At 31.3% G+C, this 15353-nt stretch overlaps 1 protein-coding gene across 1 annotated transcript in view; it reads left to right on the top strand.

Moving 5' to 3' along the window:
• Window positions 1-15353, top strand: part of LOC143232134 (uncharacterized) — a 251424-nt gene that overhangs the window by 122305 nt on the left and 113766 nt on the right. The window contains exon 4 of the mRNA XM_076467222.1: window positions 2667-2696. Within this exon, the coding sequence (XP_076323337.1) occupies window positions 2667-2696 (30 nt within the window). The remainder of the gene's footprint in view (window positions 1-2666; window positions 2697-15353) is intronic.

Genomic DNA, 15353 nt, shown 5'->3' on the forward strand with positions numbered 1-15353 from the left:
TAATCTTAACCTTGCATTTGTTGTTTGGTTTATCATGATATATTTGTGATTAAGATCAAATCTGAATGAATTGATAGGAAAGTTATTTTAGTTAGAAATATTATAGAAACTTTCCTTATATTCGAAAGAAAATATTTTAAACCAATTATCCACTCTTTATTTCAACATGTTTTCTCCACTTGTGACGTTTTCAGCTGTCTTTTAAATCCATATGAAATAGGGTTTCAAGATTTTCTTAAAAGTCATAATTTATTTCTAGCAGAAATTCAATACATTTTTTTTTGTTCTGAGAATGATAATTTTAATTAAAATGGTAAATTCATTCGGAATTTTATTCATCTGGGGTATAGTTTTAGTGAATAACTGTGAGTAAACTTTACCGAAGACGTTTCTTTTCGATTTTTTTTCATATATTTTAAGTGTCATTTTTAATGGACGATTCTTTTAAATATACGTAAGACATTATTCTAGCAAAAATTATTTTTTTTATTAAAGGTGAATTTTACAGAAAAAAGAAAACTTTGCAGTCAAAAGAACTACTCATACTGATTGATTTTGCAGAACATTTTGTGCTAATAAAAAAAACATAAACTTAGTGCAGAAAGAGCACTTTCCGAGCGGCAATCCGAACGTTTTAGTTTTTACGTTTACCGCTAGGAAACGTACCGTGACGTAATAGTTGCCAAACAAACCGCCAACGCTAGCGCGTTGAATGTAAATAAACATGACCAGTACATACTGAGAAACATAGGCGGAGTCTATTTTGACTTTGTGTTCTGAACAGTGTCGAGTAGCGCCATATCAATTCGAACTTACTCTGAACGAACCTAGAACAGTTACTTTTGACACAGATCTGACAAGTTCTAGTGATGAGGACAGTTCCACGAGCGAGAGTAGCGGAACTGTGAGTGATACTGATGGCGCCTAGGTCGGTTGCGAGTCGGTCATACCTCCAGTGGAAGAATGGTAAGCCTAAGTCATGACAACAAATATGGTCTGTATTATTTCACGTGCAATTTTAAGCATCTCGAAACCTGTCTGGTGTTTATAAATTATTGGTATCACAGACTGGGTTTTATTTGTTTATACTTTGCCGACTATGGTAACTAATACTCGGCCTTTCCCAATCATTGTACCGTGTGTTTATGACTCGCAACAAAATGAATTTCAATTATACGTCATAATTCTGTCTATAAAATCAAACTAGATGTAGCAGTTTGAATAGTTAATTTATCTTGAAATGTTAAATTTGAAAAATGGAATTTAAACGTTTCCATATTTAAAAATGATACAAAAACATCTACAGAATGATCTACCAGCTTTTAAACTTGGAATATACTCTATTTGAGATAGATTTGTTCACTGTCTAGACTAAGAAATCAAGGTTACACTTACTTTCAGGTGCCACAAATGCAAAACACGCTCATGAATGTGAAATGTGTGTGTCTAGTTACATTCTTCAAAAACTTTTTACTCAAAAAACTAAAGTGTTTAAAAATATGGCAACCAAACAGGAATTATACCTAACCAAAGTACAGTTTCTAAGGCAGTTTCTAATTTGTTGAAAATTTCACCTTTAAGAACAAACTTAAAGATGATATATGCATTGCTTTTCTATTATTACTACAAATTAGTTAGTAATGTCATTGATTGATGATTTTTTGTAGATTATTTGGTTTAATACAGATTAAGCCAGTTATTGTATTTTTATTAGCAAAATTAATGTTATATAACTTCCAAAGGAAGTAGTTCTGAAAGAGAATGAGGTTAAAGCCATTTTCTAACATTACCCATGTTTATAAGTTGTGAAATTGATGTTGATTCAATGACGAGAAACTGCTGAGTAAGTTACGTTTGTTAAAAGCACTAGAACTATCGAATGTTATTGGAAAAATATTTATTTTCCTTATATATTTTCCTTTAGTATTTAAAAGCGATATATTTTTAAGAAATAATTTTAATTGTTTCTGAACTTAATACTTTTTACACTTTTGTTGCAGTTTAAGAGATTTGTTTTGTCAAACATATTTGAATACAAAGTTTAATATTTTATTTCTGTTACTATATTTGATAAAACATTTTATAATCCGTAAGTTTTGATTTAAATCAGACGTGCTTGTGTTGTCTAAACCATGTTTTGCCTCTTTTTTTTTTTTCCAAAGCCGAACAATAATGCCGTTAGGGTAAAAGATGTAACCTTTACACTACAATTGATTAGACTAGTGAACATATATTAATCGTATACACACATTTTGTTCTCAGTTATTTAAAACCAAGAGCATCTATGATGCACCACTTGTATAATATCGTATCATTCACGTTATTATTACATAAAGTTTGCTACGTATAATCTCAAATCGTACATGCATATTACATTTTAATGGTTACATATAATGAGACCACTGGTATTGTTATGTCATCACGACCCTCTATGTAATATCGAATCATATATATAGCTGACTTCGTAAAATTACTTTATTGGTTCTTTTGAAAGTTTTATGACTTTTGAGCCCAAATTAAATATAATCTAAGCTGGTATTATTATTACTTAGTTCGCCATTTTGGACGCTTAATTTTTTATTATATGTTGTTTTTAAATTAGGTGTTAAAGTTATTTCATAGGAATTACTGTAGTGAGTTTCATATAACTTATTTATTTTCTGCAGAAGAAAAGTATTCAAGAGTACTTCCCAAAGGTAAGGATAAATATTCTCCATACTTTCTGTAATTTTTGTTTTCACAAGTGAATTCTTTAATTGGATATTCTTTACTTTAACACGTCCATAGTCATGATTTCGACACTTTAGACGATAATTACAGAGGGTCAAATGCTTAAACTCATATAATATCCTATTTACGGCGGTTGATATTAATTAGATAATTTACTCTACGTTATTAAGTGACGACTTTTTTGTTAGGCTTAAACATTTTGCAACATAATTCCTTTATAAAAGAAACAATAACATGCTTTACTTCTGTGAAATTGGACTAAATACTTAACAATCGGGAAACTAGAGGTAGTAACAGTTTGTTTGTTATTAAAATGTAAAATGTATTACTCTTACAATATTTTTACAATTGCCGTTGGTGAAATTGAAGTTAACAAGAACATACTCAGATGTATTGCTGATTACGTTGGAAAACTGATGCATCTCTTTCAGAACATATTGATCACTTTCCCTGATCGAATCTATAATATGTCCTAAAAGTTCCTTGTATAAACTGACTAACGAGTGTTATTTTTTATTTATCAATAACATAATTGATTTTCTCTTTTTTTTAGTGAAGGATAAACTTCTGTGTTTTTAAGATACTTTACCTACGTATATATATGAAACGTATGTTATGTTTTTATTCTGTAGCACATTTTTTCTTTTGTCAGTAACCTTTATAATAAGTCTCGATGTTCAAGTATATGCCACCATTTATATTACATGTATGCTTCTATAAATTGATTGTTCCGGATAGCATGTTTGTATCTCTGTTCTTTAAAATTACTTGAAACAGATGTTTTGGTTATCAGTTTTCGTGGATGGTAAATAATGTGTTATATATATAGAAATACATGTACGCCATGTAAAATAAAATTTCTCAATTGGAAGAAAAAATTAAACTTCGGGAAGAATAATATTCTTGTTACTAACTAAAAAGTGAAAACAAAGTAATATTCGTAGACTATTAAAATGTGTATCAATTAATTAATTTTAAAAATGACCACATAACAGTCCATTCAGCACAAAGTAAGTTGTAATTAGTAAAATTATTTCAAACTTTCAAGATAGAGGTCAAGGTTGAAGGCTACTAATTATCAGTACATTATCCTGCATGATGATAACCTTATGAAAGATCTTCAGTGTTTTTGAATTGATTAAAATCTTACATCTGGTTAGAAAACTAGCGGTGAAGTATTTGTCATGGTAAACTACCTTTACATAACAAAAGTTTCGAACCAACGATGGTTACATATTTACGTGACACTTATTTGATATATAAGTACAATAAACATTCCAGCTTTTATGGAGACACATAGGGATCGATATATATACATAACCTAGCTAGCTGTAGTAATATATCGATTCCTATTTCTCTTCCTAAAATGTATTTATTTTTTATTGTACTTGTCTGTTTCCTTCTTATTAGCTGTGTTTTTGTGCTCCAGCAATACCAAGCGTGAGGCATGTGTATACCAACTTCGATTTTATTACTCATCAGGATATCTACCAACCTATCCTTAAACTTAATTATATGCCCGAAGTAGCACATCGTTCGTTTTATACATATATATATATATATTAGTATTCTTTTCGATACAAGAAAGAAATCATTGGAATCCCAGATGGAAGAGTTATGCGAATGAATTAGTGGATTGGGATTCGTCATTTACTCTGGACATTTGTTTGGAAAAGTCACTTACATTGATGAAAATTCATTGAAATAGTGAAAATTTTATGTACTACATAAGCACGTCTATTGCAATTTAGGCGGATTTATGACTACAATAAGCTTTAGTTTTGCTCAGTCAATACTGTTTAACAGTAATTGTTCGTAACCAGACATTTTAAAGGTTGCTGTAAATGAGCGATTTTTTGGCTGCCATTTTCTGTTATCACGATCCCTATTATTAAGTACTACTGTACGTAATGATAAATATTTTTATTGAGCTTTACCTGCAGCAGTATTACAAATTTACTGATGAATCACCCAATTATTAAAACTCAAACTGAACGAGAAACAATCTCATTTTGAGAATCAAGAAAGTTTATAAATTGTTTAATTTTTTAAAGATAAAACGGGCTACCATAATTTGATCATACTCATAAACTTATAAAGTAGATACTTGTCTCACTTCAACAAGTTGTTTTAAATTAGACTTGGATGAATCAGTTTGTTTTCGTAATGATGAAACTGTTATCTGCAAACTTCTGCTGCCTAAACGAGCTGCACGCGCGTTAGATTTATCAAAGCTATTAGATGAAAGTAAAAACAAAACAAGAAGGTGATAAGTTTCAACCCGAATAGTTTGTTTTTAATATAATACAACACAGCTGTTTTGATTTTCATTAATGTTTACAACTACTTTTGAAATAAATACGTGAGGCCAATCTGATATAGCGATTTGCTCTATATATATTAGATTTGTAGTACTGTTTTAAGAACATATAGTCCATTTACTGTTGACCTTGTATTAAATGTTTACCACAGACACCTTGACGTTAATAGTATTTATTGAGTTTTTGATAATAACTGTGAAACTTGAATTAAAATCAGAGACACTGGCGGTGTTTTAGGTAATTAGATGACCACTGATTCAAGGATAACCCATCATTTTGAGGCTAATATGCAATTTTCGTTGAGGAAAATGTTCAGATAACATAATTCATGTCTTTTTCTCATTTTCTAACGTATAATATTGTTTCAATCTTGCTTTTTACGTATGGCTAGATATCCCAATAATATGTCTGGCCTCAAAGCCTAGTCTTTCTAGTATACTAACACACTAAACCACGAGACAGTGACTGGTGTATATTTTGAAGAGACCATCTCCCGTAGGGAGTGATTTAATTTTATCACCCAGTCTATTTATTTTACCATATATCGGTTTTATCATTTGATTTAACGACTACTTTGGTCTGTATCAAATATACGGATAATCTGAATTAAAGGATGAGAGATACATCTTCATTTTTTCCATTTGGCAAACCGACGTGTTCGTTACTTACATTTTACACACCCTACTGGCTTCATCATCTTTTAAAGTTCTATATTATTTTGACTGTGACCATCGTATTCAGTTTTGCTAGTCACAAAGTTCACTTTCATTCCGGCCCGGCATGGCCAGGTGGTTAAGGCATTCGACTCGTAATCTGATGGTAGCGGGTTCGAATACCCGTTACACCAAACACACTCGCCCTTTCAGCCGTGGGGGCGTTATATTGTTACAGTCAATCCCACTATTCGTTGGTATAAGAGTAGCCCAAGAGTTGACTGTGGTGATAACTAGCTGCCTTCCCTCTAGTTTTACACTGCTAAACTAAGGACGGCTAGCGCGAAATTAAAAAAACAAACAAACAAATAAAATACACTTCTTGTGATTTCAAAACTCAACAGCATATATTCAAATAAAATGACATTATCTCATTAATGTAAACTTTTTATCAAAGTTATAGATATACACATATTTTCTTTGTGAACAAAAACTTGTAGGTACCAGGGTTCTTTTATGATATATATGTGTGTGTGATTTTCTTATGGCAAAGTCACATCGGGGTATCTGCTGTGTCTAATGAGGATAATCGAACCTTTGATTTTAGCGTTGCAAATCCATTGACTCACAGCGAGGGACTCTATTTTTATTGTAATTTTATTTTGCTTTTATAACATATATATTCTATTTCTAAATCTTAACACGATTTGTATAACTTGTACTCGATTTTGTTCACCTAAATTTACAAGTGTTAGCAGAATATGCTTTATTTTAATACTCATTATTGGGATCACAATTTATTAGTCCTCTCAATGGCATTGTAGTAATTTTAAGAACTTATTGTGCTAAAAACTGATTTTCTTAACTCGTGATGGGCATAGATAGCTTAATAACAACCACAAACTATTCACAAGATGTTTCATTAAAATCGTAACTAAATCATTTGTTACGGTATGCATAATGTATTTTATTTTTTTGAATTGTCTTATTATTTAATCAAATGATTTATTTTGTGTGTATCTAAAGTATACGATACGAGTTGGAAACTGTAAAATTAACAAGATATTATTTCTCTCTTTCTTTTGTTTTTCCAGTGGTCTGTTTGTTTTAGAACAAAGCAACATTCAGTGTTTGCTGTTTCCAATGCGGGGAATCGAACCCCGGATTTTAGACTTATAAGTCCGTAGATTTATTGCTGTCCCAATGGAAGACTATTTTGCAGTAGTAGATAATTAAATTATTCTAAATGAAAGGTGTACTACTATAAATATTTTATTGAGGATCACATAGCTAAATAAACAAGAAAATTGAACTATATTTCATCAGTAACTATCAGTTACTATAATTTTACAAACTATTATAATTGTGACTGACTGAGGTTTACTTTGTTTCTACACAAAGTTGTATTTCACGTTTTTAATACTTTTTCACTTGTGATGCGGTTGCACTCAATTATAAACGTTGAAAAATGATTTTGATAATTCCATGATGCTAATTTTTTCTTATACATATTAGCGCATTAATATCGTATACCTCATTTTTATTCAGCAAATTAAAAACAGTCGTCTTTTTAACTGTGTTCCTTACAAGAAGCTAAGAATAATATCTATACAACTCTAACTTAAATTTCAAATACTAATTTTTAAAATTAGAATATTCTTATTTTATTTCTGTATGTACAGTTTAATTATTATCATCAGTATAGTTGTGGCAAAAGCGTAGATAATGAAGTCAACTATTAATTTTTAACTTAACCAAATTTCCGAATATTTCTTATTACACAAAATCACTTGACAATATAAACCTTTGTTCTTATACATTCATAATATTTGTGTTTAGTGAGGAACCTGCTCAAGTATATAATTAAGTAAAAAAACAGTAAAGAGCACCTTTTGCTGAAGGTAAGTTCTGACTTTAATGATCACAACGATATGACCCTAATTTGGGTCATCTGGTAAGTTAAGTTTTACCTAATGCTTGTCTATAGTTGTGGGTCGAAACGCTGTGATTATTAAAATCAAAACTTACCTCTGTAAACGTTGGTGGGATTTTATTTTAGAATTAATACTTAAACTTCTTCGTCAAAGGTTTAATGTAATTTATTCTGGGTCAGGTTTTATAGACCATCAAATCTAAAATTTGTGAGCAAGAGTTTATTGATGGGGTATGTTTTTGATAATACATTAAGACATTTATTTGCTTTTCAACTATTGAAGTCATTTTAATGCCGTTTCTTATTTTTATTTTGCCTTTTTACTTATCAGTAAATAATTTAATTCTAGTGTTACTTTGTGATGAAACAAAAAAAGATATCAAAGAATGAACGGTGACCAACAAGAAAAACATGGTGTTATAATGTATAAATGAATATTATGATAATAGAAAAAAAAATCCAACAAAAACGTGCTATCCAGTGAGTTTGGTAATCGTCGAATAAATACTATTCTTTTTACTTTGAATATCAAGAGGCTAGTCGGAGGATTTAATTAATTGAATATCGATAATATAAGTTATTATATATATATATATACGTATGGATAGGATATATCAGTTAATGGTATATGTTATAATGAGTATTTGTCTATAGAATCTTATTGTTCATCCTTGTAGCCCATATTGGGCAAAGCACAGATAGCCCATTGTGCAGTTGTGTGCTTAATTACAAACAAACAAAATCACCCTTGTATGTACTGATTTATTAAGTATGAAATACAATCAGAATTTTAAGAATTTATTGCTAAAATACATAGTTATTCCAAATTGAATTTACCATAAGGATAATTTAGGAAGATACGCTTGTAAACCTTCATTTCTCTTGAAGCAGATAATTTTCTATGAAGAAACAATGGTTTACATCGAGAATTTCTGAACATCGCAGCAATATAGTTTATAATTTAGGGTTAAGTATTGTACAATAAAACTTAATGTATTATTCTTGCTGTCACGAAGTGTGAAATCAATCTAAAGCTAAGTTATCACTATTTATTTCGTACAAATATTTTAAAGATTTATATTTATCTTTTACACTATATATTAACTATGTTTCACTTTAAGGCATTTCTTATTGCTATTTTATAACTTTATTTGAGAACAAAAATAGAGCAAAAGTTAATGTATGGACTTGAAGTGTTTGTTTTGTATCAATAGAACATAAAATATTCCATGACATGGCAGAAATACAGATTTAGGTGACGTTTTTATTATGTTTGTGCGGAAAGAACTTTTTTATTTTTGAAATATATTCATGGTAAGCTGTTATTTAAAACTGAAGCTAATGGTGTTTTTGTTATTAAGATTTATAGTAAGACATTTGATGTATGTTATTTCACTGAACACTGATTGATCTTTGTAGCTTTCGTTTTACATAATACTATGAGAGTGAAATGTATGATTATAAATTGTAGAATAATTTATTTCGATGTTCGTAATTTATTGAGGAATGAATGTACATCCTTAAGAATAAATGCCTGGGGCCTTACATATGACAGGCGATTCTGCTAATGTAATGTTTAATAACTTCGAATCAGGTTACCGTGATATTTGTAGTAAATGCTCTGCCATAAGTTTTTATGTGTAGTTTAGTACCTCAGACATGTCGGGAAAGCAGTAACGCTGAACATTTATTGCTGTTCTTTATTCTATTGCTTCATTCCAGTTTAAATTTCTCATCATTTAGGTGGAGACGTGACTGGCATGAATAATTTCGAATATTTTCTTTGCTTTGCTTGTTTTTTTTTCTTTATCTTTTCTCTGTGAACTAAATGCCCTAGGAAATATAGTGTGTTATGTGCTTGATACATCAGAATAATATCAAAACCATTAAGGTAACATCTAGTGTCTTTCGACTTTCTGAATGAAGCAACAAAATATAGTGTTACTTTGTATCTGATATCTGTGAGTGTTTATAATATTAATAGAAGGAAATTAAATAAATTTCTTTGAAATATTAACTTTTGGAAACGTATTTTTATTCATACAGGTCTTGAAATTTAGTAGATAAGCAAGCTCGTCTACTATTAGGTTGAGGAATAATTTGTGAGCGTTTTTAAATAATTTCATTCAAGCATTACAAGCAAGACTATACAATACTTCAATGGATGAACACATTACACCCAAAACATTTATTATGATACTTTATTTCATGTAATACCTAAGTATATAGTATGCATTGTTTTAAACGAAATTGCAAGAAATTAAATGCGAAAAGCAGATGGTGTCGAAAATGCTCGATTTTGTCCACTTGACATTCCATTTAATGAGCTGTAATTGAAAGCAAAAATTAAAGACATATGAAAATCAAACACACCATCTATTAGAGCAAACAATTATCTACCAAATGACATGAAATATTTTGCGAAAGCGTTTCATTTATGAATATATTTTTTTAACTTGAAAAAACGCTCACGAATTATTCCTCAACTTAATATAAAACAGGTTCTTGATTAAAACTAAGGTTGGTAGTGTTAAAATATTTTGATTATTCTATACAACAGATCGAGTAAGTCTTTAAAATGTGAAAGACAGCGAAGCGAATTGAGATGTTTAATGAATATAAAAAAACAAACTTATTTTGCCATTAAATATTAAGTTAGTTTCTAATATTGTGCTGGAAAAGGTCGTTGAACATTCATTATTTAGTACTTCCATGTGTTTTGTCTATGCTTTTCTTCTAATTCCGACTAACGTAGGTGAATTGATAGCACGCGCTGTAGTCTACTGACTGTTCGTTCTTGTTCACTTACCGCACCCTTACCGCAAAACAAAAACAACTCCACTTTGTACATTGAGGCTATGGGTAAGTTATGATCGATTTGGTTGTATATAAATTATTTAAGAGTTTGGCGGTGGGTGTTGTTGACTTGCCACCTTCCCTCTAGTTATTCCGTTCAGAATCAGAAAGGGTTAGCACAGATGGCTCCTGAACAGGTTATCGCCACAGTCCGAAACAGTCCAACTTTGTGTTTCTACCTCAGGACGGCTGGTAGGGGTATTAACCTAAGAAGGTTGCAACGTTGTTCTCTGTTTTATTTTAGTAAAAGTGTTAATACCCATACCAGCCGTCCTGAGATACATTTTTAATTCAAGTGGGTTTCTCGTCATCACGAACAACTTTGTTTTTTTGACGACCTTAAATTATTTATAGTTTGGGGATTTTCTTGAAATTTCAAGTTGTGTGTGAAAAAACCTGTAAAAAAACAATTAAAATTATGAGATTTTGCAGTAGTATAGTTATAACAATATAAAATGCCGTCATAAAATAATTGTGAAGACAGCACTTGTTCAGCCGTATGCAACATGAAAAGCGAACGATTGATAATTATTATGTATCAAATCTTTAAACATAATTAAAAGAATTGTAAGTAGACGACGGTAACCGGTACTACTAAACAATAAGGAATGTATTTAAACAAATTAATATATTAACTAAAATTAATACAGTTGTACCATATGTACAGCTTAAAAAAGATACATTTATTGTGTAGAAAAAAGTGATATCTAAAGAGCATTGGGTTATATCCAGCCTCTCTTGTTATTTAATATTATGCAAGTCCTAATTGCCAATTTTTAGACGCTTATTTTTGGATAGTTAGAAATATATAGTATTTATAAAATAGTGAATTTTTGCTATTATAGTATCAAGTAATGTAAAATTCGAACGTCATCATATGTTTGTTTTTTGTACATTTTTTGTTTGTACATCATGTGAATATTATTTCAAAGTTGTAATTATTTTATTTCACTCAATATTGTAGGTGTAGAGCAATGAAATGGTTAAGAAATAACTGTGTGTTTCGTGTTTCCTTGCATGTTTGTTTATGTTACTGTCATAAAAGGTTTTGTTAGAAACGTCATGGTTTTGCATTCGTATAGAACAATGCACTTAAATATCGTTCACTTTTACGTTCGTGTAAAGGTAAAACTATCACTATACAATTAGCCAATAGGACTACTGTGTTTCAGTGTAAACTAGCATGCATTCACGCACAGACTTACTATTACACATTGCTATTTCAATTATGTGTGTGTGTATACACACACACACACACATACTAATCCATTCTATAATACCAGATAACATTGAAAAACGGTTTTGCTCTAATTTTTAAAACTGTCTTTAAAAATGTCTTTGTTCTTAAGTATTAAGCTCTAAGTATCAACGTTTATAATGTTAAAAACCAGGTTTTGATATCCATGTTGAGCACAACACAGGAAGCTCATTGTATAGCTAGTTATATGCTTAACACATTGCAGACGGGTCACGAGCTTACTCGAGCCTCATGCAGAGCGTCTTTGTATGCCATTTATAAAAACATTGAGTTTGAAAAGTGTCGGGCGCTTTTTATTTTGTTCATAATTCAACTGTATTGTTTATTATTTAATTGAAACATACAGAGTATGTACATGAAGACACCTAGTAAATTTTTAAAGCGTAGCATCTTGTAAAATATTTTCCTGTATGGAGTGGAACCGCACGAAACCTTCATGTCTATCGCGTTTCACTTCTCCCACAGGCATGACAAATCCTACAGGCTCTGATGAGAAATTTGTTTTTGTTGTCAACAGAATGAACACAGGAATACGCTGCTTTGTGTCACCAGACAGTTCTTCTGGGGAGAGTCTTTATGTGGCCTTTTACTTTCGGATGATAGACTGGTTTTGTTCCTTTCAAATTCCGTTGAGCCTTCTTTTTCTTTGTCTGTAATCCTTTCTCTGATCACGGAGAGGGCGTTGTAAGTTATTATATGAATTTAAAAGATAAGTTTCATTAGATAAGTACTGCTTTTTTTTGTCCATTTCACTGTTTTCTGAAAATGGTGTAGTATGAGAGGTATTGATTTGCACGATCAACACCTTTTTTATGAGCATCATATTGAAAAACAGAGATAGTTTTTCTTATTTCTTTTTCAGTTCTTCTATTTTTCTTTCCTGTGATAGAAACAAATGAGTCATGGGAGGTTGAAGCTATTCTCACCTCTTTTGTCTTTTCATATGAAAATGAAGACTACCATTTCTACGAAAGCTGTTTCACCTTTTCTCATTGCTGAAAATTCAGGTTTGGTGATAACCATCTGTTCACTCTAACTGTTCCATAGACTCATATTTCATGTTCTAGGAATACGTTTGCAATGGAAGTACTGTTGTAATAATTGTCCTGGTGTAGATAATGCCACAATTCAAAATTGAGAGCAAGAACTGAAAGAATAGTTTAATCCTATATTTTTCACTCGCAGTATAAATATTCACATTGTAAATATAACCTGTATCTCTCACACACACCATTCTAACCAGCAGATCCTATTTTACAATTTTTATAGGATTTTGTTTGTTCGGAATCTTAGACGTTCTCTCCATGGAATCATGCCCTCATCCAATAACAACTGTTGCTTTGGTTTGTATAGTATCCTGGATTTATTGAGGAAATAATCGAGTACTGGTTGAATTTTGTATTCTAAAGACGGTTGATATGGGTATTAAAAGCAAAGCATTAAAATAAAGTACAGAACAATGTTTCTACCTTCTTAGGTCATCTTAAGGTTAACAAAAAGAGTTAGTAACTGTTGGATTTTGAAGAGCCTTCCTGAAGACTTATCCATTTTCTGATTATTCTTGAAATGCCAAAATGTCCAGATTTGTTTCCACCCATTGGGCTAATCAAAAGGGGATCTGTTGACCAATAATCTTTCTAGTTATATTTCCTTGTCTTTTTCATTGGTAGAATTAGTATAATGACATTTTATGTTTCTCTGCAGTTTGATTATGGTAGGTACACATTTTGTGATAAAACATTTCAAACAAGTAATCACCAAACATTAGATTTATCACTGCAGCAATATTTTTGGGTTCGGATAGAGTTATAGTGACTCCTTTATTTCGTTTAAACATCTCCATGTTTAGTATAATATCTGTTTCTGCCCGGTTATTTTTATGACAACAGGAAAACAGGTCACTAACAGAAACATTTGTAGAATCATAACTTTCTGACTCAGTATCTGTTAAGAACACAACAACTTTCCATATCTTTGTAGGTCTAACAACATCATTGTCACAATGATCCATAAACACATCCACATCAGAATCTTCACCTTGACATGCAAGATCTTACAAGTTATCATCATATAATTCAGTAATAATCTCATCTTAACTCATTAATTTACGTTTTCTGGGACATGTCACTTATAAAAATATCGGTTTTATAAACAGAAATCGTAAATTATAACCGTGCGACTCCTTTGAGGCTCTGCACGAAACATGAGTTAACTCGTGTCTTTTCCGCAGTATGTTAACTACGAACAAACAAATCAAATTTGGTAGCATAAGTAGAAGGAATATATTATATAAATCTAGGATTATCAGAAGAAATTAAATCATCCACAAACTGAAGGGTATATTTATATAAATTTAGAAATGGATCATCAAGTGACTTAGATATTTATATACAAAATAAAACGTAGAATTAGTTATAGGCCCGGCATAGCCAAGCGTGTTAAGGCGTACGACTTGTAATCTGAGTGTCGCGGGTTCGCGCCCGAGTCGCGCCAAACATGCTTGCCCTCCCAGCCGTGGGGGCGTTATAATGTTACGGTCAATCCCACTATTCGTTGGTAAAAGAGTAGCCCAAGAGTTGGCGGTTGGTGGTGATAACTAGCTGCCTTCCCTCTAGTCTTACACTGCAAAATTAGGGACGGCTAGCACAGATAGCCCTCGAGTAGCTTTGTGCGAAATTCAATGAACAACAAACAAACAAAGAAGCATTAGTTACATCGACACATACAACCTACCAATAACTATTTCTTATAGAATGAATGTTGTTTCGTTAGAGAAATATGAAACAAAATGGATGGTACAAGATTACCATTAGTATTCAATGATCTGCCCTTTACAATATGCAAGGCTGAAACATAATTATACGTTGTTTATACAATAATTGGAATGAAGGCGTTCATAGAAATTGGTTGTTTGATACTCTTGCAGAGAACGATTGCGGGTGGATCTTATATCTGGCCATTGAGCATTGTTTTGTGATTCGGTTGAAAGAGAAGGGTATAGAGCAGCAGCTACCCAAATAATACATGATAACAGAAATACTGCATTATGTTATAGTAGCTTGCAGATGGTTCATTAAAAGTTCCTGGTATAATAATTTTCAAACCCAGATAAATTGAGTCTTCGATAATTGTGTAATTCCAAACTCGTTGAAAAATATTACAGTTTATCCAAAAGACAGGAAGGTTTGATAGTATCTGTGATGTTTGCTGCTGTCGCTGTATGATACCTACTTAAGTGAGGAGTGATTTCTGTATTAATATTCTAGCTTTGTAAGCCAAGCTATATATAAAGGAGAAAAGATAACTTAAGGTTGTATTAATACACACATTTGCACCTGTCTTAGAACAGTAATGAAGTTTGACGTGAATAATTCTCTGCATTTCTCCTCACAACATGAATAGTTCATTCTTCTTGTTTGAGGCGCCTTTGTCATACAGAGTTGTTTTTGTTGTTGTTGTTTTTTGACATGTGAATGAAATTGAATTGTCGCCATATTCGCTGTGTATAGCGGTATTGTAGGTGTCGTGGTGATTTCATCTAAGAAAACTGCCAAACTGTATGTAACTTTCATATATATGTGTGTGTAATGTGAGACCTCCTG

Source organism: Tachypleus tridentatus, chromosome 11 (genome assembly GCF_004210375.1).
Source record: "Tachypleus tridentatus isolate NWPU-2018 chromosome 11, ASM421037v1, whole genome shotgun sequence".
Classification (NCBI taxonomy): Eukaryota; Metazoa; Arthropoda; class Merostomata; order Xiphosura; family Limulidae; genus Tachypleus; species Tachypleus tridentatus.